The sequence below is a fragment of the Muntiacus reevesi genome, chromosome 5, assembly GCF_963930625.1.
Source record: "Muntiacus reevesi chromosome 5, mMunRee1.1, whole genome shotgun sequence".
Taxonomy (NCBI): Eukaryota; Metazoa; Chordata; class Mammalia; order Artiodactyla; family Cervidae; genus Muntiacus; species Muntiacus reevesi.
This window is the reverse complement of record NC_089253.1, coordinates 103,728,916-103,755,329: the sequence shown is the minus strand read 5'-3', so window position 1 is coordinate 103,755,329 and position 26,414 is coordinate 103,728,916. Positions and strand designations below refer to the sequence as shown.

Genomic DNA, 26,414 nt, shown 5'->3' with positions numbered 1-26,414 from the left:
TCTCGTGTCAGCACTGACAGTGAGGGAAAGACCCCTAAATCATTGCCAGCTTACATTAGAATTTCCAAACTGTGTTTTATGGTGCAATGTTAATTGCTTTGTGACAATAGGATGCTGTGGTCCAAAAGCCTGGGGAAGACTGTGTTAAGCTAATCACTTATCAAAGAAGGGAAGCGGGGGAGTGCAGGCATGGTTAAATTCTGCTGCAGAAGTCCCAGCATTTGGGGCAGCCATACTCCCCAAGACGTAGACGATCTTCAGTGTAAAAAGCCGTTTCCCGTGGAGCGGCTTGGTCCTGTCATTTGTTCTAAGGCTCGCCCCACGAGGGCAGGCGATGCCACACCATTTTACAGATGACAAAACTAAGTAATGCACCTGTGAGGCTGAGACCCTCCAGACTGGGGAGTTGCTAAGTGGGAAGATCAGCTCTAGAATTCAGGCCCTCTCTGGTTTTTCAAAAATTCTGCAGTTCCCTCAAAATTTAAATTTATACCACTGACTGGAATTATATTTAAAAATATTTTCATGATATATTTATAAAGTAAGTAAAGATTTGGCCTGTTCTTCTGCAGCCGTGGTTTCCTCCCCCTCTTCCTCCAGCTCACCTCCCCCACCTCCCTCCCTGCCTCTCCTTTCCTGCCTGTCAGGGAGAGCACTGATTTTATGCCACATACCATGCCGGCCACAGGGCTGCAATGATGAAGGACATGTAGCTCTTGTCCTCAAGGATCTCACAATCCAATAGGCTTGCAATGCAAATCAGTGTTTATAGTAATAAAGCTATGCCGGATTGTTGCTAAAAGCCATTGCCTGCCTTGAATAATAATCATGAGATTATTCAGTGGACTAGTAACGTTATTTTATTGTATTTCATTTTATTTTATTTCTTTGCAATTGAGCAATATTCCTGTTTAGTTTTTTTTGTAAAATCCCATTCCATAAATGGAAGCTTGATCTCAATTTTAATGCCTCCATAATGGTATCATTATGGTTGACCCACTTCAATTAATGAAGTAAATGTGGCCAAAGTTGCATCGCATTCATTTATTTAATAAACATGTTTGAGCACACACTTTGTGCAGACAACCTAGTTAAATGTCACATGGAGGAGACAGAGCAGGATGCGGAGTCTGTTCTCCTCCCTCTCAGAGGAGTTTACAGTGGGACACACAGACAGGGCAACAGAGGACGAGATGGTTGGATGGCACCATTGAGTCAATGGACAGGAGTTTGAGCAAACTCCAGGAGATAGTGAAGAACAGGGAAGCCTGGCGTGCTGCGGTCCTTGGGGTTGCACGGAATCAGACACGACTGACCAGCTCAGCAACAATGTGCAGCCATGAGCACATTGAATGGTAGGGTTGGGGCAGGGGGAAAGGGCGAGTTGTTGAGATGCTCGGGGTGGACTGAGCGGGAACCTTCATTCCTTTGTGGGTCTCAAGTCAAGTCTGTTGCTTAGGCCATGCAGTAGGTCCCTAACTGGACTTTTCTTTACTGTTTCATCAGAATTTGGTACACATGTATATTTAGCACTCTCCAATCCACTATATATAGCCTGCCAAAAGAAGTCCTTGATTTGAGGTTCTTTAGGAAGACCAAATCACATGCGCTTATAATTAAAGAGATCTGCTTACACCTGTTCCCACGATATATAAATGGTAAATGGGGGATGCAACAATGTTGCATTAACATAGGCTTCATTTGTACCTCTGCTAATGAGGATAGCAACATTTAATGAGCACCTACTAGAAGCTAGGCACATCGTAAGTTCTTTACATTCTTTATCTTATACAATCTGCTCAGTAACCCAACAAAGCAGCTACTGTTTTTCCCACTTTTACATAGGTGGAGACTGAAGCTCTTGAGAGGTCAGTCAACTGATTCAAGGTCATCCAGTGTTCTTCCCTGGAGAATCCCAGGGACGGGGGAGCCTGGTGGGCTGCCGTCTATGGGGTCGTACAGAGCTGGACACGACCGAGGTGACTTAGCAGCAGCAGCAGCAGTAAAGGGCAGCATTATTCCCATGATAAAATTGCTTCTTGGCACTTAAAACTATGATTATTTGTTCCTCTCTTTAGAACAGCGGTCTTTATCTTATTGCAGCATTTACTGTAGATAGCAATAAATGATGTGTTTTAATGTCATGAACATCTATAAATTCTAAATTTGGAGTGTTTCTAAGGAGAGACCCAAATTAAATCAATATGCTTTTAAAATGACAGCCTTATCAAAATATTTCTTACTTGAAGGTACAAATTATGTTCTTCTCACTAGAACTACAAATAGAGCCCCATTAATGACTTATGGGTCATTGACCCATATTTACCAACATCAGTGTTGCTCTTCCATTAGAGTAACTGCACATGCTTAATGGGGAGGACACCCAGGAGGTGTCCACACAGCATGTCCTAGTAACTATTTCGTTCAGGAAGGCTACTCTGAATGAAGGGGGAGTTAATACGGGTTGATCTTGTGTTTGTACACATTCAAACAGAACACAGCTGCAAGATGATCAATCTTTTAAATTTCTTAGTTGACTTGTCACAGGACCAGATTAGAAGGTTATTAATTTGTTAAGTGTCATTCTTTTTGCTGCCTAATTACCCTCCAAACAAATGCAGGGTCTGACCATATAGATCGTTCTGGAGAAAGGCTCTAGAACATCTTGGATTTAAATGTGTCTACTCACATGGTAAAACAACTATACTCCAATTAAAAAAAAAAAAGAGCTTTCCAAGGAGTGGGTGATAAATATGTTAATTCATTTATAAGCTTATCTCCAGCGTTTCTTACCCTATCTGGGAAATCATACATATAGAGAAAAGAGAACTGCAGAGTTCTGGAAAGCACTTATCTGTGAAAGAAAGGTGAGAGGTTCTGTATGATCACATAATACAAGGATCCTCCATTTGTAGACCTAAGAAACTGAGTTATAAAGGGGACAAAATCAATTCAGGATACTCGTAACCTTTGGCTATCCAACACTCTTCTGAAGGCATTTTTTCCCCCCAGCCTATTGGGTTGAGTTGGCTGCATGGCTTATTGATGGAATAACTTCTTATCTTGAGTTTTCCACTGTGCTAGATGCATCGAGGATTACAAGCTTGGTGTGGACGGACGCTCTTGCCAACTCATCGCGGAGACATGCCCAGAGGGAGGTGACTGTGGGGAAAGCAGAGAGCTTCCCATGAACCAGACCCTCTTTGGGGAGGTGTTCTTTGGTTACAACAACCATTCCAAGGAAGTGGCTGCTGGACAGGTGCTGAGAGGAACGTTCAGGTGAACCCCGCATCCATAGAGCTGGTTATTCAGGGCTGTTGATGAATCTTGTCCCTGATGGGCTATAAAACCAGCATAAAAGCTTGTATCTTGGATCCAGGTAAATGCAACCCTAAAGGGATAGGTTATTTTCTGCCCCCTGGTCTTTTCTAGGTTTACACTCCTTCTTCCAGAACCCAAGAACTATGAACAGTAAAGTGTTAAGTAATTTTTACCTTGTCCAGGCAGGACTACAAGATTTTCCTTGGAAGCCACCACAAAGTGCTCAGGTTCTGTCATTTCTCTGAGTCTTGGCATGTGAGTCAATCTAGAATAGGTCCCCATTGTGGTCCAAGAATCCCTGAGGGACCCTGAGATCCTTACAGGGAATATTCAAGGTCCTGCCTTTTCCAACTACAGAGAGCATGGGTTTTCTTCATATACTTTGACCCAAACAATATTGTATAATAAATTGAATGCAGTGGGGAGAATTCAGCAGTTTTCTGTAAAGTCAGACATTTTAAAAATTTGCAAAAAATGTAAAGTATTGCCACTTGTCATTATTCAAAACAAGTTAATATTAAATGGGTTTATTACTGTCATTTAAAATGTATCAATAAATATTTTTAAAATTATCTTTCATTTTATGATATGAAATTGATAAATGGTAAGTGTTGATAGAGATACAAAAAAAAAAAAAAAAACCTATTTGGAGCATTCAGTTATTTTTAAGAGTGTAAAAGGATCTGGAGAACAAAATGTCTCAAATCACTGACTTAGACTTTTTCTAAGAGATTCTCCATTTGAGCCCTGTCCTTCATCTAGCTTAGGTTATTTGAGTACATCTTCCTCAGAACCAATGCATTTCAGGTGATGATGATGATTGAAAGTGTTATAATATGGACCAGCAATTGATAGCAAGCTGAGTCTGGATTCTTACAAGAAAAAAAACCAATAGTCAATTTTCGAGCTAGTTCTTGGAGTCAGCCGCGTTTTCTGTTACAGACAGTAGACTTTATAAAATTTCTCCTCGTATCCTGGGACCTCGCTTGCCAATGGCAAGCAGTGAGGTCTCATAAGGAATATTGTGGTGGCTGCATTTGCCCTGTGGAGAGGGGCTCCGGCAGTAAGAACTGGAAGGGAGGGAAGAATATTCTCTGTCCTGTAAGTAGACCTTTTCAGCAGGTTTATTTCTCATCTTCCCCAGTCCTCACCTTACTTCTCACACTCGAATCTTACTCGAGACATGTACGCTGGGTGAGGTTCACCGTGAGGGGAGTGTTTAGTCCGCTGTGGGTGGAGATACAGCTCCCCCACTGAGGACTGGGCTCACCTGAATACTCAGAGATGAAAGTCTGCCTTTGTTTTTAGGCAAAACAACTTTGCTCGAGGTTTAGACCAGCAACTGCCAGACGGTCTTGTGGTGGCCACTGTCCCCTTGGAGAATCAGTGCCTGGAGGAAATCTCAGAGCCCACCCCAGACCCCGACTTCCTGACTGGTGAGTGTACCATGGACCTTACATAACTGGCAGAAGCAAGCAGCTCCCTGTGACCTTAGGAGCTCGAGAGTCTTGACATTGCTTGTCTTGGTTTCAAAGCCTGTGATTTCCTGGATACATGCTAAAAGCTTAGTCCTAACACTGAACATCAGCAGGATTATTTGTCAGTAAAACAGCCGATATTATTACATAATTATCTGCAAAATGGCCATAATAATACCTTTCCCTGCTAGCTTTATTGGGATGCTTTGAAAACAAATGAGATAATAGATATGTAGGAGTTTAGAGTTCTCAATAGATTAGCGGAAGTGACAGGGTCAAGAGTAGAGGTAGAAAGAAGGTGGATTGCTTCGAGGCTGAATATCTGTCATTTGGATGGCTGGGTTTCCCGGACAAGTGCCTAGAGAGCAGTGTGAGGGGATAGAAAATGATAGAGCTTTGTTGTCAAACAATGCTGAGTCTGACTGTCAAAAGAGTCCTAGCTCTGCTACATTCTAGCTGTGTGACATTAGACAGTGCAGTCTCTTGGGGTCTCACAGCCCCCACTGTAAGATGGAAATCATAGCACCTGTTCCTCAATGTTGTTTTGAGCCCAATGGCACTCCTCTCCTGGGCTTATTATGGATGAAGGTATGGGGTGCTTGGGAGAAGTGGGCATACCTGGGGATGCTTCTCCATTCTGTGCCACTGAAGACCCCAGTGAGTGCTTCCTGGACCAAAGAAGACACTTCAGAGGTTTCCAGAGACCCGTAAGAGGCAGCCAGCTGGGAACTCGGGATCACTTACTAGAAGGCTGGACACGAGCTCGTCTGTTGTCAGCTTTGGTCATTTCTCCATACTCTTCCTTCTCCATTCTGTGTCTTCCTTATTCTAGACCCTTATCCCCTTTATTACCCCCTTTCCTGAAGAATGGCTTGAACTGAGTGTAAGCCTTTTTCAGATATCATGTCTGAAGCATTCGTTTAGACTGGAATGGGATTAGAAGCAGGTCCATCTGAGATGGCCTAGCACAGTGATTACTAGCTCAGCCTCTGGAGCCTGACAGCAGTTCTCAGCTCTTCACTGGCTGTGTGATCTGGGACAAGTTACTTACTTTCTCTGTGCCTTAGATTTTTTTACCTGTAAAAAAGGGATGTTATAACATTGTTTTTCTGATAGGATTAGTATAAAGAATAAATATTTGTAAAGTTTTTAGAGCAGTTCCTGATGCATACTGAGATGAGTGTTTTGTAAATAAATAAGTATACCAAAGGAGAAAGAAAATATGGACACTCGAGCTCCCAAATTGTGTCTCGCTTATAGTAGAAGGAAAGAGAACAAGAGAGGAAACAATTAGATATATTCTGGAATGGAAATAAATCTAAATAAGCCGCCTTCTAAAATATTGCATGCGTGCATGTGCACATGCACACACACACACACTTCTGAAAAAATTAAAGTGCCCCTCTGGGTGTATTACTGCAGTCTACATTGCTAGTGTTTGGCAGTCTGGTTTTCTTGTTTCCATGTCATTTGCTGAGAAACACTTCCTGAGCGTGTGTAAAATGCCTTGTAAAGGAGGTGTGAGGTGGCAGACAGAAGCGGGACAGGGTCCACACCACCAATAAACCAGCTGGCTTCTGTTTAGTGAGTCAGCAGGACCGCTTGCTCACACATCAGAGCTTACACGGATGTGAGGAGCTGGACTTCAGATGCCAGGCTGGAGGGCACAGAGCCGTCCTGGATGCTACCTGATCTTTGGGGGTGGGGGGAGGTGAACAGTTCTGAGAAACCTCAGAAGAACATGTGTCTGATTCTCCATCTTTGGAAATAAGAAAAAGGTCCAAATTTGGGTCTCATCCACAAGGGAAATATCTTTCTTCCCCATGTCTTTGGACCCCTCCTGATTTGGCATATCTGAGGCCAAAGGAGAAGGATGTCCTGGTGGGACACTTCCTTTTTCATGGTTTGAAGCAATGGCATTCCTAAAAGTATAAAGAGAATTTTTCGTGACCTGCTAGTTTCATTCCCAGCCTTTTTTTTTTAACCTATTTTGATTAAAAAGTGATACCAGTTAGACCAAGAGTAGGCATTTCCTTTGATGTAAGAAGGAATCAGTCTTGTTTTTTCAAAGCCTGGAATAACTAGAAGAATCAGTTAAAAGGGGGACTTCCCTGGCGATCCAGTGGCTAAGATTCCATGCTCCCAGTGCAGGGGACCCAGGCTGTACGCCTAGTGAGGGAACTAGATCCCATATCCTGCAACTAATAGTTTGCATGCTGCAACTGCCGATGCAAGAGACACAGGTTTGATCCCTGGGTGGGAAAGATCCCCTGAAGTAGGAAATGGCAACCCACTCCAGTATTCTTGCCTGGAAAAGTCCACAGGCGGAGGAGCCTGGCTGGCGGACTGCAGTACACGCGGCTGCAGAGTCAGACACAGCTAACGGACAGAGCACACACACTCAACTAAAAGCAAAAGGGTTTCCTGCGTGCCACAACTAAGACCGGCCAAAGAAATAAATATTGGGGGAAAAAAGAATCAGTTAAAGAGACTGTTGACCGCATTTCTTCCATATGTATTTTCTAGTTCTGGTAGCATTATAATTGTATCGTTCCTGAGAGTCATACAATGTCATAGCATGCCTCACTATACATTATTATAGGTCTAAATCCCCATAAAACTTCAAGCTTACAAGATTTTAGAACAAAAATGATCTTCAGATTCTTCAGTATCAGCATTTTCAAGCATTTTATTTTATTTTTTTACGAAAAAACAGTGCTCCACTCATAAGTAGGTTGCCTTCAAATTCCTTTGGAAAGACTATAGCATCAACCTCTCAGCAATTTGTAATATCTGGGCATGGAAGAGATTCCAAGAAGTCCTGCCCTAAAGAAATACCTTCTACTTAGTCCAGCAATTCCCTAATCTATTTAACTAGAGAATCCTTTTACACATAAGAGCTGTCTTCATCTTTCAGAATTACTGGCTTAAAGAAAGTACTGGAGAGATTTCCTTTGGTGATCCAGCGGTTAAGAATCTAGCCTGCCAGTGCAGGGGACACAGGTATGATCCCTGGTCCAGGAACTAAGATCTCACAAAACACAGGGCAACTAAGCCTGTGTGCCCCAACTACTGAGCCTACATACACTAGAGCTTATGTTCCACAACAAAAGCCATTGCAATGAGAGGCCCACATACCACATTGATCAAAACCGGGTCTCCTGCATTGCAGGCAGGCGCTTTACCATCCAAACCACCAGGGAAGCCCTGGTGGGCTGACTTTAGAGAAGACAACTGAATTCTCACCTCTGCACTCAATTTATTATAATATATTGTTTGAGTCAAAGTATATGAAGAAAATCCATGCTTTCTGTAGTTGGAAAAGGCAGGACCTTGAATATTCCATGTAAGGATCTCAGGGACCTTCAGGGATTCTTGGACCACAGTGGGGACCTATTCTAGACTGACTCACATGCCAAGGCTCAGCCTTGCTCTCCACAACTAGAGAAAACCTGCACACAGCGACAAAGACCCAGTGCAGCCAAAAAAAAAGAAAATGGGATGTACTGGAAAATTACTGATGTATGTGTTTCGTCTTACAGACTTCTTTCCTCCTTATCAAAACAGTTAAGAACTTGAAGCTTTACTAACCTTTCTAGGTGTTATAAGCATGTGGAAATAAATGAAGACCAACAAAGTGAAAACAGGTGAAAGCTACGTACACACAGCGAGGGAGTCAGCCACCATCACCTACTTTTTTGCAGAGACCAAGAGAGAGAAATAGGAAAGCTTTAGAGTGGAAACAAAGGAGGGCTTCAGATAGGCACTGACTGGCATGTAGGCTGTTGGCAGGAAGGTGACCCAACTAACCAGGAGGGACGTATTCTTAGGTAAATGTTTAGGAGACATATTTGACTCTCTCTGGTGGAACGTAACTTGTAAGCAAGAACAAAAATTAGTGAAGCTGTCAGTTATTAATCAAGTCTTAATCAAGTCCTGGTGATTTTGGCTTGATTGTTACAGGAGTTGTTTGACTTGCTGAACTTTTAATAGATAGTGGTCTGACTTCCTACAAGTCTGACTTAGAGATGGTAGGCTCGCTTCTTGGGCTGGTTGCTGTAGATTATCAGAGTTCTATTTTTACATGTGGCCTAGCCATTATCCATTTAACTTTCAGGCTCTCGGCTGAGAAAAAGAAGAGTGTAGAGGCGGACCAAAGAGGTAGAGGAGGCCACATTCATGGACAAGTTGGGTGCCATAATCATGAAATCCTATGTGAAGATTCAGAGCTCTGAGTTTTTTTGGAATTTCTTCAAGTTCATCCAAAGGAAGCAGACTCTTACCTTGAGCACTTTGGGGATTCAATGTCCCCTTGACATTTCAATAAAACAATAGGAGGAGACTAAATTCCTTATTCTCTTTCTTCCTCCCTCCCTTCCTTGTCTCCTTCCTTCTTTCTGTTTTCTTTCCTCCTTATCTTCCTTGCCTGCCTGCTTGCTTTCCTTCCTCTTTTCTTCTTTCTTTCCTTCCTTCTTTTCTTCCTTTCCTCCTTTCTTTCTTTCACATAGGTCTATTCAGTCGTCCTTTTTTCAAGCATATGAACAGAAAAATAGTCTCCTTTCTTGAAAAAACAGATATTTTGTTTGGAAAAAAAGCCATTCACAAAAGTATCCCAAATAATAATAAAAAACTAGAACTCACTGAATTGCAAGGGCACACTGAGAAAGAACCCTATGACTCAGCAAGAAAACATATACTTTAAAATATCCCTTTCTTTTTAACTAATGGAAGTATTATCTGTAAGTGAGCACAGAACATCATTTCCCGAGCATTCACAGTTACGTAACTGTTTCCTTGAGCGTGGTGCAGGGTAAATTCACTCAGTAGAATTGTGTTTAGGAGTGAAATAATGGAGTTGGGTTGTTCGGCTCATCCTGGCTGTCACCCCTGCTTACCCCCAACATCCGAGCTTCCTTTCTGCCTTCCTCCATCTGTTGACCTGAACTCAGGCCTGGGAATTTATAACAAAAACATCAGTTAACAAATGTCAGGTTCACACAGTTAGGGGTAATGTATCTATATGATGCTTCATATTTCCTCCGTGGGCTTTTATACCTGTAACTTTATTTTGTCCTGATAACCTACCTATAAAGTAGCCTGGATGAATACTATTATCCCCTATTTTTCAGATACAAAAACTGAAAGAAATGAGTTGCCAAGCCCCAAGTCACACAGCTGATTGGAATTACAGAATTGAAACGGAAACCAGGGGTCATCTCAGCTCAGTTGCTCACTTTACAGATGGAACACTGGGAACCACTAGGTCCCCCGGCCAGGTCCCGCCACCTGATTCCATGCCCTTTTCTTTTCCTGCTAGGAAACAATTCCCTTAAAGGGAATGTTTTCTGATATATTGAAAAAAATCTTTATTTATCAGGCTTGCTATCTTTTTATTAATAGAGTTTCTGAAATAACAGCAAGCTGATGAGCCAGCATCACTAGAGAACATGCGCTTCATAGAACAGTTTTACAAAACATGCACATTATAACTCTAAGAAAATGTACCTTGGAGGCCTGCAGTCTTATACTTGTAAAGTTAGAATTTCCTTTATATGCTTCTACGATTAACATAAAAGCTAAAAGTCAGAGTATGCAGAAGTATAACTGCCATCACAAAGCTTAATGCCCTAAAAGAAGAGCATCTGAACGGAATAATGCTGAAAACCTTTTCTGAGTTTCAAGTAACTTATCTTTGATTACCTGAGATCAAATTTAAGCAATTGATTCAGTAAGCACCTCTCCTGACCTTTTTTTCTGTTTTTCTTACCTATAATTATTCCCATATGATTCACACAGAAATGGAAATTTGGCAATTACTCAGCTAATTTGATTGGAGTTGACAAGCAGCTAATTAATCCCGCCCACTCTTCATCCAGTTTAGGTACTAAATTAGTTGATTTAGCTCGAAGGAAGCATGGGTCAAAATGGCAAGATAATTCACTATGTGTGTATTATTGTCATTATATTTATGCACACACACTCACTATCTAAGTTTATTGTATCTGTGACCATTATATTTGCATATGTACATATATATGCATACACATATGCATAAATTAGGCAGAGAAATGAAGCTAAAATTGACTTTCTAAAGTTAGCAAGGTGATTTCTTGGTTTCCTATGGCCTAATTGTTTTGTTTCTGTAGCATTTTATATTTATAATAATGACTAGAATTCCAGTAGACTGCCACTCTTTCTCCAAGGTGTTTAAGCAAGAACAACTCATTATATCATCACTAAGAGGCTATACAGGGTGTATTAATTGAGAATGACCTTGGATAAGTAACTTCGCTTCTCAGAGCCTCAGTTTTCCCATTTATAAAAGAGGGACCACACATAAAGCGTCTATCACACGTCTGGCACATAGATGACATTCAGTATAAGGTAGTGGTCCTCTGGTTTCATGGAAAACAATTTTTTTACAGACCTGGGAGGGTAGGGGGGTGGAGGGTTGTTTTCCGGATGATTCAAATGCATTACATTTATTGTGTGCTTTATTTCACAATAAAGTTATTACTATTATTAACTTTAATTATTATTATATCAGTTTGATAGTAATTATAATAATAGTATTTTAAAAATTCAATAATTATACAATTCTGAATTATGAAATTATAAAAATAATCATCATATGCTATTGTTATGATATCAGCTCCACCTCAGATCATCAGGTATTAGATCCTGGAGGGTGGGAACCCCTGGTATAGGGCCCATTCCTGCCCCTTACTACCTTAGTTATGCTAATACAGTCGCTCCTGGTAAAGACAAAACAGCATTATCAGCTTCAGAGTAATTAAAACCTTAATACTGAACACAAATCAGTTAAATAGGACACAAAAATCAATGTTATCAGGAACGTGAGCTGAGTCAATTACTACAGCTATTAAAGACAGTAAAAACCTATGTGTACCAGTAAACCTAGAGTTTCATATGAGTTTATTAAGGGAGTATTGGACGAGAATGGTCGAGAACCCAGGCCTGATCTCATTCACACATGGAACTCTGTCTGGCTCTGTATAGGTCCCTAATGCAAACACCCTAAGCTTCAGTTTCCTCATTTATAAGATGCAAACAAGAGCACCTAGCTCACAAGGATCGTGTGACTATCTACAAAGGGCTTAGTCAAGTGCCTGGCACCAAGTAAAGGTTTATAGCTGTTGTTACTATGATTCCAGAAAGTTTCTCCATCCAAGCACAACTTCTCATTTTTTCATAATTACACCCCGTAACCAGAAGACTTGGGACAACTGCACACACTGAGCCCTCGTCTCCTCTGTCCCCAGGGATGGTGAACTTCAGTGAGGTGTCGGGATACCCTGTGCTGCAGCACTGGAAGGTCCGCTCTGTGATGTACCACATCAAGCTCAACCAAGTGACCGTCTCTCAGGGTGAGCGCAGCTGTGAGCCGTCCCTCCCACCCACCCCTGGGGTGTGGACTTCCTTCCCAAGGGCACAAACCTTTCATCCACGTTGAAGATGCCGTCCAAAAATGTAGCCACTCCACAAGATCTATAACCTGTTCACTCGATTCACCCTTCAGGGCAAATGGCTGGAATGGGATCATTTTCTTAGCATAGATTAAATTGCAAGTTCTATCTTGGATGATAGAAGAGATGGAAAGGGCAGTGTGGGAACCATGGAAGATAAGCACCTTACTTTATCATTTTTCCTGGGGTCATACAAAAGCAGGCTTTTTATAAATTGACAGAATAAAATTTTCCAAATGCAAAGAGGATACTTTAGAGGTTCTATCTGTTGAAAGAAATACGGGAAAGAGAGCAATATAGAGGAAGTGGTGAAGAAACATAGAAAACAACCCACTCCAGTCTTCTTGCCTGGGAAATCCCATGGACAGAGGAGCCTGGTGGGCTACAGTCCACGGGGTCACAAAGACTTGGACACAACATAGGACTAAACAACACAACAAAGATTTCTAAACAGTGAGTGAGCATGATAGATAGATACAGATTTATCTACTATATATGTGTGTGTATATGTATAACATTCACACACTTGCACATACTTATGTCTTTATATCTGTATCTGATATATTAAGGACTAGTGAATTCTAAACTTACATAGGATAAATTATTCCAAAACTGAACAGTGAGGCATCTTGTATAAGTATTCTTCAAACCTTAGTGATAAATACCTTGAGTCAAGTTTTTCCTAACATTTGAGCCATCCCACTGCGAAGTTTGCAAAAGAGGAAATATCTAGCAAAACTGCCTTCACATAGGTGTGCATCCCTATTTCACCTCAGCCCCGTGGACTAGAAGAAGGTGATTCTGCTCCTTGCTCGGGGGCTATAAGACTGTTCCAGACCTGAGCTTTATGCTCCAGAGTCTGGCTTCACTGTGTTGAGTGAAATGGGGAGTAGAGCTGAATGCTTTTGTTGACGCAGGATGACAAGACAGGGTGAGAGGACTCAGGGTTGCAACAGGGAGGCTGAGCGTTAGGGCCTATGAGAGCGAGAGATGGAAGGTCAGGGGTAGAGGGAAAGAGCGATGAGACATATACTCACTAAAGGTAAATCTTGATGCAGAGAGACAGAAGAGGCATTAAGGATATAGAACATCTCCAGAGTAAACGCAGGGGTTTAGATCTTTTCTATCACCAGAGTTCTTGGCAAGAAGGGATTATTAGTGAAGTAAAATCTGCTAGTGCCGAAAACACCTAGAATGAGCTAAGCTACTCTTCATTCTAGAAAAACATGGCAGTAGAGACCCTACCCTGAGCACATACCCAGTTGGCACTCAGCCCAGATGCTGTATGCCCACCAGGGGTTAACAGCCGGGTATCTCTGCTGCCATATGCCTTTCGAAGCCACACATGGCATCATGGATGATATGGGTGTCTGCACTTGGAGTCTTAAACTTGAGCCAGGCTCTGCCTTGCCCTGACAGGACACAGGTGTGTCAAAAGTAAGGCTGTACAAAGTTGGTCAGAGAAGATACTGGGTTTGAAAATTTTGCCATAGGTTATCTTTCTGACATATATAATTCTCTTAAACAGGGAAAGCAAATCCAAGATTTGTCTGGGGAGGTGAGTGAGGCGGCCAGCAGGTTCTTTCTTCCATTTGCCATTTCCCAGTCTTTACATAGGCAATGGCACCCCACTCCAGTACCCTTGCCCGGAAAATCCCATGGACGGAGGAACCTGGTGGGCTGCAGTCCATGGGGTCGCTAAGAGTCGGACACGACTGAGCGACTTCACTTTCATTTTTCACTTTCAGGCATTGGAGAAGGAAATGGCAACCCACTCCAGTGTTCTTGCCTGGAGAATCCCAGGGACAGGGGAGCCTGGTGGGCTGTTATCTATGGGGTCGCAAAGAGTCGGACACGACTGAGGTGACTTAGCAGTAGCAGCAGTCTTTATATACTTTTTTTCTAAATAGATATAAGCAGTGTTTTAGTGACTTTCCTTATCATTCGTCTTCCATTGTCTTTCCATTACCAATGTCTCTGCATGAAGAACAAAATCCTGCAGACTTTTTTGGTCTCTACACACAGTTAGAATACATTTTACACCATGACCTTATACATACACACACACCCACATACACACAACAGAAGTTTCATGAAGCCATACTTCATCTTCTGATGGGAAATGTTCTCTGCTGGTATTTGTGTTTCTATTTTAAACTATGCTATTCTCCTTCATTTTTAATGCTATTATTTGAGCTCACTAAGTTGATTTAATGTCATGATTGTGATTTGAAAAAAAAATTGACTTAAGCAGGTGGGTGGTAGAGATGTGACAATGTTTTACTCAACGTGCACAAAGTTAACAACCAATTGGCTTGGAGAAATATTCTTTTAGGAACTGAAATGTCTGCTTCAGCTACCTGGAAATACTCACCTCATAGCTCCAGCCAGCTCTCCAGCGTACTTTGGGCTACGTGTCACTTGCAGATTTGAGGCTTGAGGGCCTGAGAATCTGGGATACCCATATTATGAATCCTCACTCTTAATCCTGGGTGATGTTTCTCCATAGCCCTCAACAACGCTCTCCACTCCCTGGATGGGGCTACATCTCGTGGAGATTTTGTAGCCTTGTTGGACCAGTTTGGCAACCACTACATCCAGGAAGCTATCTATGGCTTTGAGGAATCCTGCTCTATCTGGTACCCAAACAAGCAGGTGCAGCGGCGACTCTGGCTGGAGTATGAAGACATCAGCAAAGGTGAGTGACATGCTCATTGACAAGTTCTATGTTCCGTACAAGCCCTGGCTGCTTGCATGCCTCCATGGGACCAAATGCAGGGAGTCTGTAGGTGAGGGTTTAATTCGCCTCAATGCTCTTTCCCATCCTTTGAATTGTCAAGGTTTGGTTACTAAAGCTAAATATCAAAATGGAGGTATTTGGGGAAACTTTAGATACAGGATAGAGTCAAAGCTATCTGGTCACTGAACTGGTTAACACAGAGAAAGTCATCTAAAGGTTTTTACCAGCCACCATGCATCCTGCTACCACAGCACAGGCAATGTATTAGATTATTCTTATGCAGTAGGGAGGAAAGAACAGCCTTCCAGCCTCCCCGTCACTACCTGCCCCCAGCAATCCCATCCTGTGCTGGCTGGCAACCCCTTCCAGTAACTAACTGAATAGCAAATCCCTTCTCACTCCATCGTGCCCTGTATTTTGGAGCGTTTTTTCCTGCTGCTCTGTGCTATGAGGAAATCTCCGTTGCCCCAGGTGTTTATATAGCTGTGGATAACAGTCTCACAAATGTCCAGTGTTTGATGGCATGTTAGTATTCAGTCCAAGTATGTATAAGGAACTGGAATTTCTCAAACCTTTTGAATTCACCTTCTGGTGGAGGAGTACTGGCTGGTAAATTTGTATTCTGATTGAGCAAGACTCGGTTTAGAATTGCCATTCATGGAATTTCTTCATCTGAGCTTATCCTCACGGCATTCTGATGAGGCCAAATTATGGAGGTGTGAGTTGTTAAAGGGCAAGTGATGAAATGAACACAATGAAAACTCAAGAAGTAGGTCAAGCTAAGATTTGATGACCAAGCTTCCCTCTGAGACTAGGGACTCTGCTGTCAGCAGGGCTGCAGTGGGGAAAATGTGCTCCCATGGCTTAGATGCTCTTGGTTCTCTGAGCTGCACACAGGTTTCTGTTTTGTCTTGCTTAAGAGGTAGTTGAGGCACGAGAGCCTCTCCTTCCGCTGGACGCTTTCTTCCAAAAGAGGCAAGAGGCTTGTGCCTGGGCTGCAGACTTCTACTCCCGTCCCCCACCAGGTCCTGATTCCTGTAAGCTCAAAGACACAACCACAGGCTTCTTGTCTCCATTCAAATGTCAACATCTTAAAATTATTCTGATTCCAGTTTGCCAAGAAAGGAGTATAATGTAAGCACATTTTGATAAGACCAGTTCCAGCTGGCAAAGCTTTCTTATGTTTCCATGCCAGAGCCTCCTGATTGAACCAAAGGGCTAAACCCTCCCCCGTTGCTGTTTGCCAGTGGTTCAAGGATTGCCAGGCTCTGGGACGGCTGGGAGATGCAAGTCTGACCTTCCTCAGAACTCCTGGTTCTGCCTCTTGCATCTCTCCTGAGCATTGTAACATCCTTACTAAGCCCAAGAGGAACATTTGTCCATGGGCTTGGCATTATGCCCTTATCCCTCTTAATCTCAAGCCATTCTTGCACACAGGAGCTAGTTTTGTCACAGTCCAACTGTTAGCTTTATTTTCCCATAAATGTGATGTATATTAGCCCTTGCTTGTTGTTGATATTAAAAGATATTCAACCACTTTAGTATGTCTATTTTGATCTGTTGTAATTGTCCACATGTACCTACCCCCGAGCTGACCCCTAAATCTGACCTCTGTGTCACCTACTGTGCGTCTCTTATCCTTGGGTCTGATTCTTACACTAAAATATTTTTCTTCTCTCTAGGCACTAATTTCTTTTTATTCCAAAAGCATGAAGCCTGCTACTGATTAAGAATTATAAGTACATAAGACAAAGGAAGATTTTCTTCTGCTTTTCTGCACTCTGGGGACTGTTGTTCCAAAACGGAATTTATACACTAGTGGTGACAGGTGTTCTGAGAGGACTATACCTACCATGACATAAAAGTGACACCTTTTTAGACTCAAGTCCTTTGATTATAGGTTCTTGCCTGCTCTAACTTTTAAAACTTTCCAGTGAAAAGGGGTTTTCTGTTCTTTGCTTTTGTCCCTATGATTAGGTACCTAAAATTGCTTATGGATTGAATAGGAAAGGAGGTTTGTCAGGGGTGAAATGAAATGGAAAGATCGTAAGACTAAGGGTTGGGAGTCTAGAATCAGCCAGGCGACTTTGTTTACTCAATTAACTATCAGCACCTTCCCTGTAAAGCTCTCATGGTGCCTTCCAGCTCTGACACTTTATAGATCCTTGGAGTCTCCCTTCATGTGAGAGGTTTTCTCAGGTCAGGCATTTGAGTTAAAGACTTTCCTTCTCTTTCTTTAAATCACTGTGCAGCTTCTCAAGGGTGGGTTCTTTGCCTTATTCAACTTTAAAATCCCAGGGTCCAGCACAGAGCCAGGCACAGGACAATCCCTCAACAAGTTGCTGCTGCTATTAGTGGTGGGAGTGGTGGTAAAGGCCCTTCTCACATGATGACTTCCTATGTGGCTTTTATCATAGACACATGAAGTGGTTTAGGTATGCCTGACTGATGAGCATTCAGAGGTGGATATATATTTTTTTGATGTGGACCTGTTTTAAATCTTTATTAAATGTATCACAATATTGCTTCTGTTTTGTGTTTTGGTAACAAGGCATGTGGACTCTTAGCTCCCCGACCAGGGATTGAGCCCACCTTGTAAGGTGAAGTCTCAACCACTGGACCACGAGAGATGTCCTTAGAGATGGATATTTTTGACCAGATCTTCAAAAGACAGCCTTTGTTTCAGTGGACACTTACGTGTCATACAACCACTATATGGTTTGGTCAGACCAATATTTAGGACCGCTTGTCTCTAGATAGGGCTTCCCTTGTGGCTCAGTGGTAAAGAATCTTCCTGCAATGCAGGAGACCTGGGTTTGATCCCTGGGTCATGGAAGATCCCCTGGAGAAGGGCATGGCAACCGACGCCAGTATTCTTGCCTGGAGAATCCCATGGATGGAGGAGACTGGTGGGCTACAGTTCATAGGGTCTCAAAGAGTCAGACATGACTGAGCTACTAACACTTTCACTGTCTTCAGATAAGTCTGACTGGACCTCCAGTTAGAAAAGATGCTTCCCATTTCTCATTGTCTGGGATTAGCCTATCTTCTTTTGTACAGAGCATATAAAGACTATCTGAATTGAAAATTTCCAACCGCAGTCCCTCCACTTCCACACTTACTTCCATCTTCCTTATCATCCTTTGCCCTCATGCCTCAGTGATTGTAGTAAGTTCTTCCTTTTCAGTTGAGTCTCTCCATCTGTGCCCTTGCTCTTTTCCCTCTCTGCTTCCTCTTAGTCCTCACTCGCTCATTGGTTTCCTCCTTTTTAATCTCTACAACCTCTTCAGCCTGAGTTTCATGAGTTTCATTTTCAAAAAAATGAAATTTTTTATAAACATGCAACTCTTTTATCACCGTTTCCTTTCACCATGCGCTGTGCTAAGTCGCTTCAGTCGTGTCCGACTCTGTGCCACCCTGGACCATAGCCCGCCACGCTCCTCTGTCCATGGGATTCTCCAGGCAGAAATACTGGAGTGGGTTGCCGTGCCCTCTTCCAGGGGATCTTCCCCACCCAGGGATCGAACCTGGATCTCTTACATCTCCTGCATTGGCACTCCTGCATTACCACTAGTGCCACCACACATCACAATCAAATCTCTTAAGCAAGTCTTTTGTACATCTTTTCTCTATTTCCTCAACTTCTTTTCACTCTTCAAATAATTTCTTCCAACCCTGTTACACTACAGAATTAACTCCGGAGAAGGAAACAAAGGACTTCCTAAGCAGAGTTTCTGTTTTTTATGCTATAGAAAACTAAACTAAAACTGAACTATCATTTTTATCTTATCTCAGCTGAAGAATTTGTCCCTGTTAGCCAAGTCTGCCTTTTTGTAAATTCTCTCTTTTGGTGTCCCTGATGGTATTCTGTTCAGATTCTCTTTATTAATCTTGGGCCTTTAATTCTTATTCTTTTTTTCCCTCGTTCCTCTAAAGAAATCTCTTACATTTTGGTCATTTTTCAGGATTTCATCCTTAATGTTCATCTCATCTTCACTGATAGCAGGTGATTGTCTTCTGTATCTACCTCAACCCATAGCTCAAATCCTTCCTTTCACCCTGAAATTAAAAAACTCATTTGTCTGTGAGTGTTTACCATTTCTACCTGGATATTCCATGATCATGTCTTTTCTCTCTATTCGTGAACCACATTGCTTCGTAAATCACATAGTAGATTCATGAACCATATTGATGGGCCAAAATATAAAGTGAGGAGCCGTTCTTTATATTCTCCTCCACCCTCCACTTTCAACCATTTACAAAGTTTTTTTTTTTACCACCTAAATATTTCTTTAACAGGTGTCTTCTCCTAGCCATTTCTCAAAATTGCATCTCTTTACAGTATCAGCTGTCATAGGAAATATTGAAGTAGCATCCTATTGTGCCTCTTTTTGTTCAGTTTCATGCTTGTCTAATACATTCTGCATTTCACCACCTGTTATCTTTTTTAAAATGCCCTTTAATGACTTGACTCTTCAGCTTGAAGCCTTTCACTAATGCCTTACAGCACAAACCTGGCTTCACCCCCTGTATTAGCTTCCTGTGGCTGCTGTAACAAATTACTATGAACTTGATGGCTTAAAACATCATACATTTATTCCCGAAAGTTCTGGGACCAGATGTCCAGAATCAGTTTCAGGGGTCTAAGCTCAAGGTATCAGTGAGGCCAGTTTCTGAAAGCTCTAGGGGAGAATTGCCCCCTTGCCTTTTCTTGCCCTTTCTAGCTTGCAGCTGTATCCCTTGGTGTGTCTCCTTTCTCCATCTTCAAAGGGCATCACTCCAGTCCCTGAGTCACATGGTCTTCTCTCTAACTCTAACTCCTCCTGCCTTCTCTTATAAGGAGCCTTTTGATTACGTTGGACCCAACCAGATAATGCAAGATACTCTTCCCATCTCAGGACTCATCATTTAAGCATATCTGCACAGTCTCTTTTGCCAATCACTGGTAACGTTTATAGGTTCTAGAAATTTGGACCAGGGCATCTTCAGGAGCAAACATTTAGCCTCCCATCCCCTCTGCCCGCTCCAGCTATTGTCACTGACCATTCCCTACCTTGAGCATTCCTCCTCTCTGATGGCACAAGACTACTTGCATCAATCCAAAAACGGTTGCATTTGATTCCATACAGTTTTAGGCTTTGAGATTCCCTTCTTGCTTCAGAGACCACAGGTATGTGCTCTAAAGTTTCCACAACTACTTTTCTCACTCAGAAATTTTTTCCTGAGCCCCTCTCTTGCCCCCTCCCTTAAAACACTTTTCTCTAGTGTCTGTTCCTTTGTCTCATTTCTGGGTGGATCTTATGCTCTGCGTAGGCCCTTAGGATCTGCAGGTTTATCTTCCTGGTTATGATTTCTGTTTCTCGCTTGTCTTTTAATCACCAACTTCAGCTCCATAAATTGGCATCTGCAATTAAATGATACCCTGACCCAATGTCAGGCCCCAACTCTGGGTCCAGGGTCAAGATTCCCACTGGTTTGGAAGAGTGCATTGAGCCATTCCACACTGTTGAGCCTGCCCAACCTGTCTTCTATCTACCAACATTCTATCACCTCCTTCCTGCTCTTCAAGAGCCAGTTCTAACGTCACCTCTTTCACCAAGTCTTCCGTGATGCTCTAGTCAGAATTCTTTGCTTCCTGTTTTATGCTCTTAGAGCCCCTTATCTATATCCTTTAGCAGTGCTTTTCACATGTCCCTGTGTTGTCATTTCCCGGTATGACTGTCTCCCGTGATAGTAGACTTGAAAGCATGTGCCATATTTCCCTGACTTTTGTAATTTAAAAAGTTTATTTAAAAAAATTTAAGATGTATAAAACAGAATAAAGTGAAAAATAAATCTTCTTCTCACTCTTATTTCCCAGTAATCTAGTTCCACTCCCCAGAGGCAACCAGGAAACCATTACTACAGTTTACTATCTATCTGTCCAGAGATACTCTATTCCTAACCGTTTGGGAGTGAACAAAGCAAGTTGCAGAAAAGTAGATATATTAGGGTCTTGTCTGTTTCAAAAATGCTGTATATAAAAATATGCATATACCCATCTATACAAATATAATCTTTAGCCTCTCTCTCAGGGTCTTCCCTGGTGGCTCAGCAGTAAAGAATCCCTCTGCAATGTAGGAGGCACAGGAAATGTGGGTTTGATGCCTGGGTAGGGAAGACCCCTGGAAGAGTGAATGGCAACCCACTCCAGTGTTCTTGCCTGGAGAATCCAGTGAACAGAGGAGCCTGGCAGGCTACATCCTCTAGGGTTGCAGAGAGTCGCTTGAAGTGAATGAGCAACACGCACACATGCACAGCCTCTCTTGTACTACATATGTATATAGGTGTGTGTGTGTGTGTGTGTGTGTACATGGTGTGTGTACAAGTTAACTGGAAAAAGGACAAAACACACATTGTATTTACAAAGAGCTGAACTCTGGATAGAAATCTGGGAGGAAGTGCAAAACATAAGATCATTTCTTGTTAATCTTTGAGTCTTCACCCCTGACACAGTGCCTGGCGTATGATTAGCATCTACTGTTGTCAAATGAGTAAATCTTTTATTTTGTTCTTACTTCAGAAGAAACCAGTAAAAAGAGGCATAGATCTGTAGATTTCAGAAAAGTGACCAAAAAGGTGGAACTTTCTTCAAAGAAGAACTTCCACAGGCTTAATTTTAATCCTCAGCCTGACACATTAAGCTCAGTATATTTTCTTTCTCTCCTTCTTTTTCTCTTTTGGTACTCCATTTGGGAGTGAATTTCCTTGGGTCTTTCTTCCTTTTCTTTTCCAGTATCACTTTCATTGCTATGTTAGATCTGACCTTTGGTATAGCTCTTCCTTGCCATTGCTTTTGGGGCATATCCGTGGGGTTATCTGGGTGACAGTTGGTGATAAGCAAGCTCTTCCTGGCAACCCACTCCAGTATTCTTGCCTGGAGAATCCCAGGGATGGGGGAGCCTGGTGGGCTGCCATCTATGGGGTCACACCAAGTCAGACACAACAGAATCGACTTAGCAGCAGCAACAGCAGCAAGCTCTTCCTTTCTGCTGTACCTTCTAGTCCATAATCTACTGGGGATCAGGCAATGGTTAGGGGGTGGGGGCATTGATTGGTTGGTTTCCAGCCAGTTGCTTCCTTTCCATGGGGAAAGCCAAGAAGAATATCTTCCTCTTCTTCCAAGACACAAGCTGAGAGTTTTTCCCTTAAGGGGACTCTCTAGCTCTGAGAGGTCTTAAATTAGGTTAGAATCGAAGAAGTAAACCACCTGAATGACATTGTATTTCTACCACACAGAATGCCACCTTTCCCACGTTTCATCAATTGGTTTTTGGGTGGATAGAAGCCAAGGAAGACTCAGTTGGTTCATCTTCCCAAGACAGTGAACGGATTTCGGCCATAGCTGAAGCAAAAACAACAGCTGAATCAGTCATCAGCATCTTATCCAGCCTGTGAGAGTTGGTCAGCAGAGACCTAGTCTAGGGTATTTGATGCTGGTGTGGTCCATAGGCTAATGGGCATAACTGTGCTACGTGGCACAAGACCCTGTTATGTTAAAGGCAGAACATAGAAAGCCAGTGAAGAATAACTTATGTCTGTATAATACTTCATGTGTTACAACCCCAGGGTTACAAACCAGCTGCGAAGGCTCTTTTCATGTACATTTACAATGACAAAGTTAGCACTCAAATGGCAAAGCGATTATAGCATATAGCTATTTTCTTTCAATGATTAATTAATTCATTCAACAAATGTTTGCTGAGGGCCTGCTACATGCAAAACCCTGTAGTGAGCAGAGAGGGGATTTAGAGGAAACAGCTGTTCTATGGCATTCCCGGGCAGACAGGCCTGATGAAGGTGCTACTGATGCTGAGCCGGGTGGTGTCATAAACAGCAGCTTCCAGGAGGATCTAAGCTTTTTGAAACATATGTGTGAGGATTTAATTTGAGTCTTCAAGTCCCCAGGCTCTGGTGCAGAGTCCGGAGTAAACTGGATCTGTAGGTTGAGGGAAGGAGTTATCAAAATAATATTACCAAACAGCCTATTACGTAGCTTTTCTCATTTAACCCTCAAACGTGTGTGCTCAGTCACTCAGTCATGTCTGAGTCTTTTGTGACCTTGTGGGTTGTAGCTCGCCAGGCTCCTCTGTCCATGAAATTCTCCAAGCAATAATAGTAGAGTGGAAAAAAAAAAATACTAGAATAGGTTGCCATTTCCTCCTCCAGGGGATCGTCCTGAACCAGGGATTGAATTCAAGTCTTCTGAGTCTCCTGCATTGGTAGGTGAATTCTTTACCCCTGTGCCACCTGGGAAGCCCTCCAGAAATACACATCACTTAAGTCTTACCTTCCCTATTTATAGATAAGAAAGTAAAGCCTCAGAGAGCTTAAGTAACTTGCATGTGGTCACCAAAGCAGTAAGTGACTGAGGACAAGAAAAATGCCTTCACCTACCAAGATACATTGCAAATGGCGGCACGCTATTTTGCCTGCCAATGGCACAAGAAGAGATTGAAGGTGGGAAGGTTAGTGGACAAAATGGAAGTGAGATCAAGATAAAATTGGAGCCGAGTCACTGATCTAAAGTCACCACCACAGGGCCAGATGTCAACCATGGTTAGACTTCATGATGGATCTACTGCCTTTCACCTTGAGTTTTCTGGATTTCTGGTTGGTTAGTGTTGATTTTGGGGGACTGGGGGTGAGGGGTGGTGGCCCACGATCAATGATGACAACCCAGTTTCTGGCGGAGTGTTTGTTTTCCTGTGCAGCAGTGCCTCTCAAAATTTAATATGCCTGTGTATCACCTGGGATCTTCTTGAAATGGCGATTCTGATTCAGTAAGTCTAGGTGGAGCGTGAAATTCTGCATGTCTAACAAGCTCCTGGATGACACCAAATAACAAAACTAGATTCTCTCCTCGGAGACCAACAGGGTGTGGTTCCTTCATCAACCTGCTTATCCTAGCTGGTGCAGAAACCTCAACACAGGAGCCACGGCAGGGTGGGCTCTAGGGCTGTGTCCCGGTGCCATCTCTGCAGAGGACGGTCTGTCACAGAGAGGAGGACAGGCCTGAATGGTTTTCACTTTGGACCAGGACTTTTCTCCGATTAAGCCATTGATTATTAGGCTTGTGTGCAGAATTGAGCAGTCTTAAGTCTTTGGGCACTGAAAGGAATTGGAAACATGCCAACAATTAGGATTAAATGTGATAAGCTTTTTTTTTTAATCACTTTGTACTGTAGACAACACTATCCTCATCTTACTATCTCAAGGATTCTGTTTTTTAAAAATAGTGTTTGAGTCCCCCACTTGTTTTCCTCTCAAAATAAAAAATTATTAGAGTTTCATATTTTAACCTGGCTAGTATTTTAGTTGATGGGATGACAATTCTGGTGGTGATATCGAACTTCTTTCATATAATGATGGGCCTGACAATAGTGACATCTTGTCCATAATATACGTTAGTAGTTGATTATATAGCTTTCTGAATATAGCTGCTCAAAATATGTAAGCTTTTGCCTTCACAGCTTGATGGATTGCTTCCTGAGCATGGGCTCATTCATTCATTTATTCATTTCCTTCTATATCTGAACATTGGTCTAGGCTTTGCATATAATGGCGAATGACAGAAAAAATTCCTGCTTCTACAGAGCTCATATCTTAGTGAAGAGAAAAGAAAGTGGCAAGTGACAAATAAATGACAGCAATGATTCTAAACAGTGATAGATATTATGAAGAAACTAAAATCAGAGGATATAATAGAGGGTAACTGGACAATGGGGAAAGGGGTGCTGATTAAGATGGCAGGCACAGAGAAGGCCTCAATGATAGTGATGAAGTAGGGAGTTTGAGCTGAGATCTGACTGCTGCTGCTGCTAAGTTGCTTCAGTCGTGTCTGACTCTGTGTGACCCCATAGACGGCAGCCCACCAGGCTCCCCCGTCCCTGGGATTCTCCAGGCAAGAACACTGGAGTGGGTTGCCATTTCCTTCTCCAATGCATGAAAGTGAAAAGTGAAAGTGGAGTCGCTCAGTCATGTCCGACTCTTAGCGACCCCATGAACTGCAGCCTACCAGGCTCCTCCATCCATGGGATTTTTCCAGGCAAGAGTACTGGAGTGGGTTGCCATTGTCTTCTCTGTGAGATCTGGCAGATGGAGCTAATCATGCAAAGATCTAGGAACTGAACAATCAGGCAGGGGACACAGAAAATTCAAAGAAAAGCTTCATAAGTTTTTGAATTCTCATAGCTTCTAGCATCATGTAGCACATATAGAATTTACTTTAGTAAATATCAGACTCATAACCACTATTACTGAGAAGAGAGAGGCCTGGATTCTTTGGTGGACTGTGAAGACAAGAAACTCTACTTCTAGCCAAACTAGTTGTTTCCTAAATTCTGCAAGCTAGGCTGAGATCTGTTTGTTTAGCCCCCACTTCTTTTATCCACACTGTAGATCAGTGCTCAGTGGGTTGCCCATGGTGCTATTGATCCAAGAGAAATAAGCACATGGCAGCAGGTTTAAGAGTATAATTCCTATACTTACTAAGACTTAAGTTATGGTCTCCATAACAGAACTAATAGTTTATCTCTGCACCAAAAAATGGGGGGAAATTGCAAGATAAGTAATGAGGCAATGAGAAATTCTGCACCAAGGTGGAAATTTGAGCTTGACATCACTTGGGCTTTCTGCATTTGGGGGGATGGATGCCTTGTGTCTTAAGTGCAATATATCTGTATTATAGTCCATCCTACTCGAAGGCAGTGTGTTGAGGAAAAGAGCACTGGGGCTGGGGGTGGGGTCAGTTCGGGGGGCGGAGGGGGTGGGGAGCGGTCAGGAGACCTGGGCTATTGCGCTCAGTTAGGCCATTAGCCAGCCAGCTGACCTTAGGTAAATTACTTAACCCTCTTCAAAATCATCTTCTCATCTGTATAATAACTAGCTTGAATTAGGTAATACTTAGAGCTTCTTTTACTCTTAATTCTCTGTGACTCTATATACACAGCAAATTATTTCTACATATTAGAAATAGAATAATAGATAATAGATAGAATAATAGAATAGAATAGAATAGATAATAGAATACTATAATAATAGAATGCAGCATTTAATAAGGCCTGGATCAAGGTTCAATAGGCTAAGTCAACTGATACTGCAGTGGAAGGAGTTTAATTCTGTTGTTTATAGTGAGAATTTAAAGTTAGACAGATAGGCGTCAGAATTTTCATTAAGTTTACTTAATGGCCTGTGAGCCTCATTTTCCCTGTCTGTAAAGTAGGGCTATTGATACTTAGCTTACAAGTAAGGATTGGATACAATAATTATTTATGAAACAGGGTGTCTAGCATCCTGTAACTGTTCTATGCATTTTGACTCATTATTAGCACTATTATTATTACTAGC

At 42.3% G+C, this 26,414-nt stretch overlaps 1 protein-coding gene across 1 annotated transcript in view; it reads left to right on the top strand.

The window, feature by feature from the left end:
• ASTN1 (astrotactin 1) overlaps positions 1-26,414 on the top strand; it is a 186,860-nt gene that overhangs the window by 90,671 nt on the left and 69,775 nt on the right. Inside the window, exons 10-13 of the mRNA XM_065937170.1 lie at positions 3,085-3,279; positions 4,630-4,757; positions 12,083-12,187; positions 14,796-14,984. Of these exons, the coding sequence (XP_065793242.1) occupies positions 3,085-3,279; positions 4,630-4,757; positions 12,083-12,187; positions 14,796-14,984 (617 nt within the window). The remainder of the gene's footprint in view (positions 1-3,084; positions 3,280-4,629; positions 4,758-12,082; positions 12,188-14,795; positions 14,985-26,414) is intronic.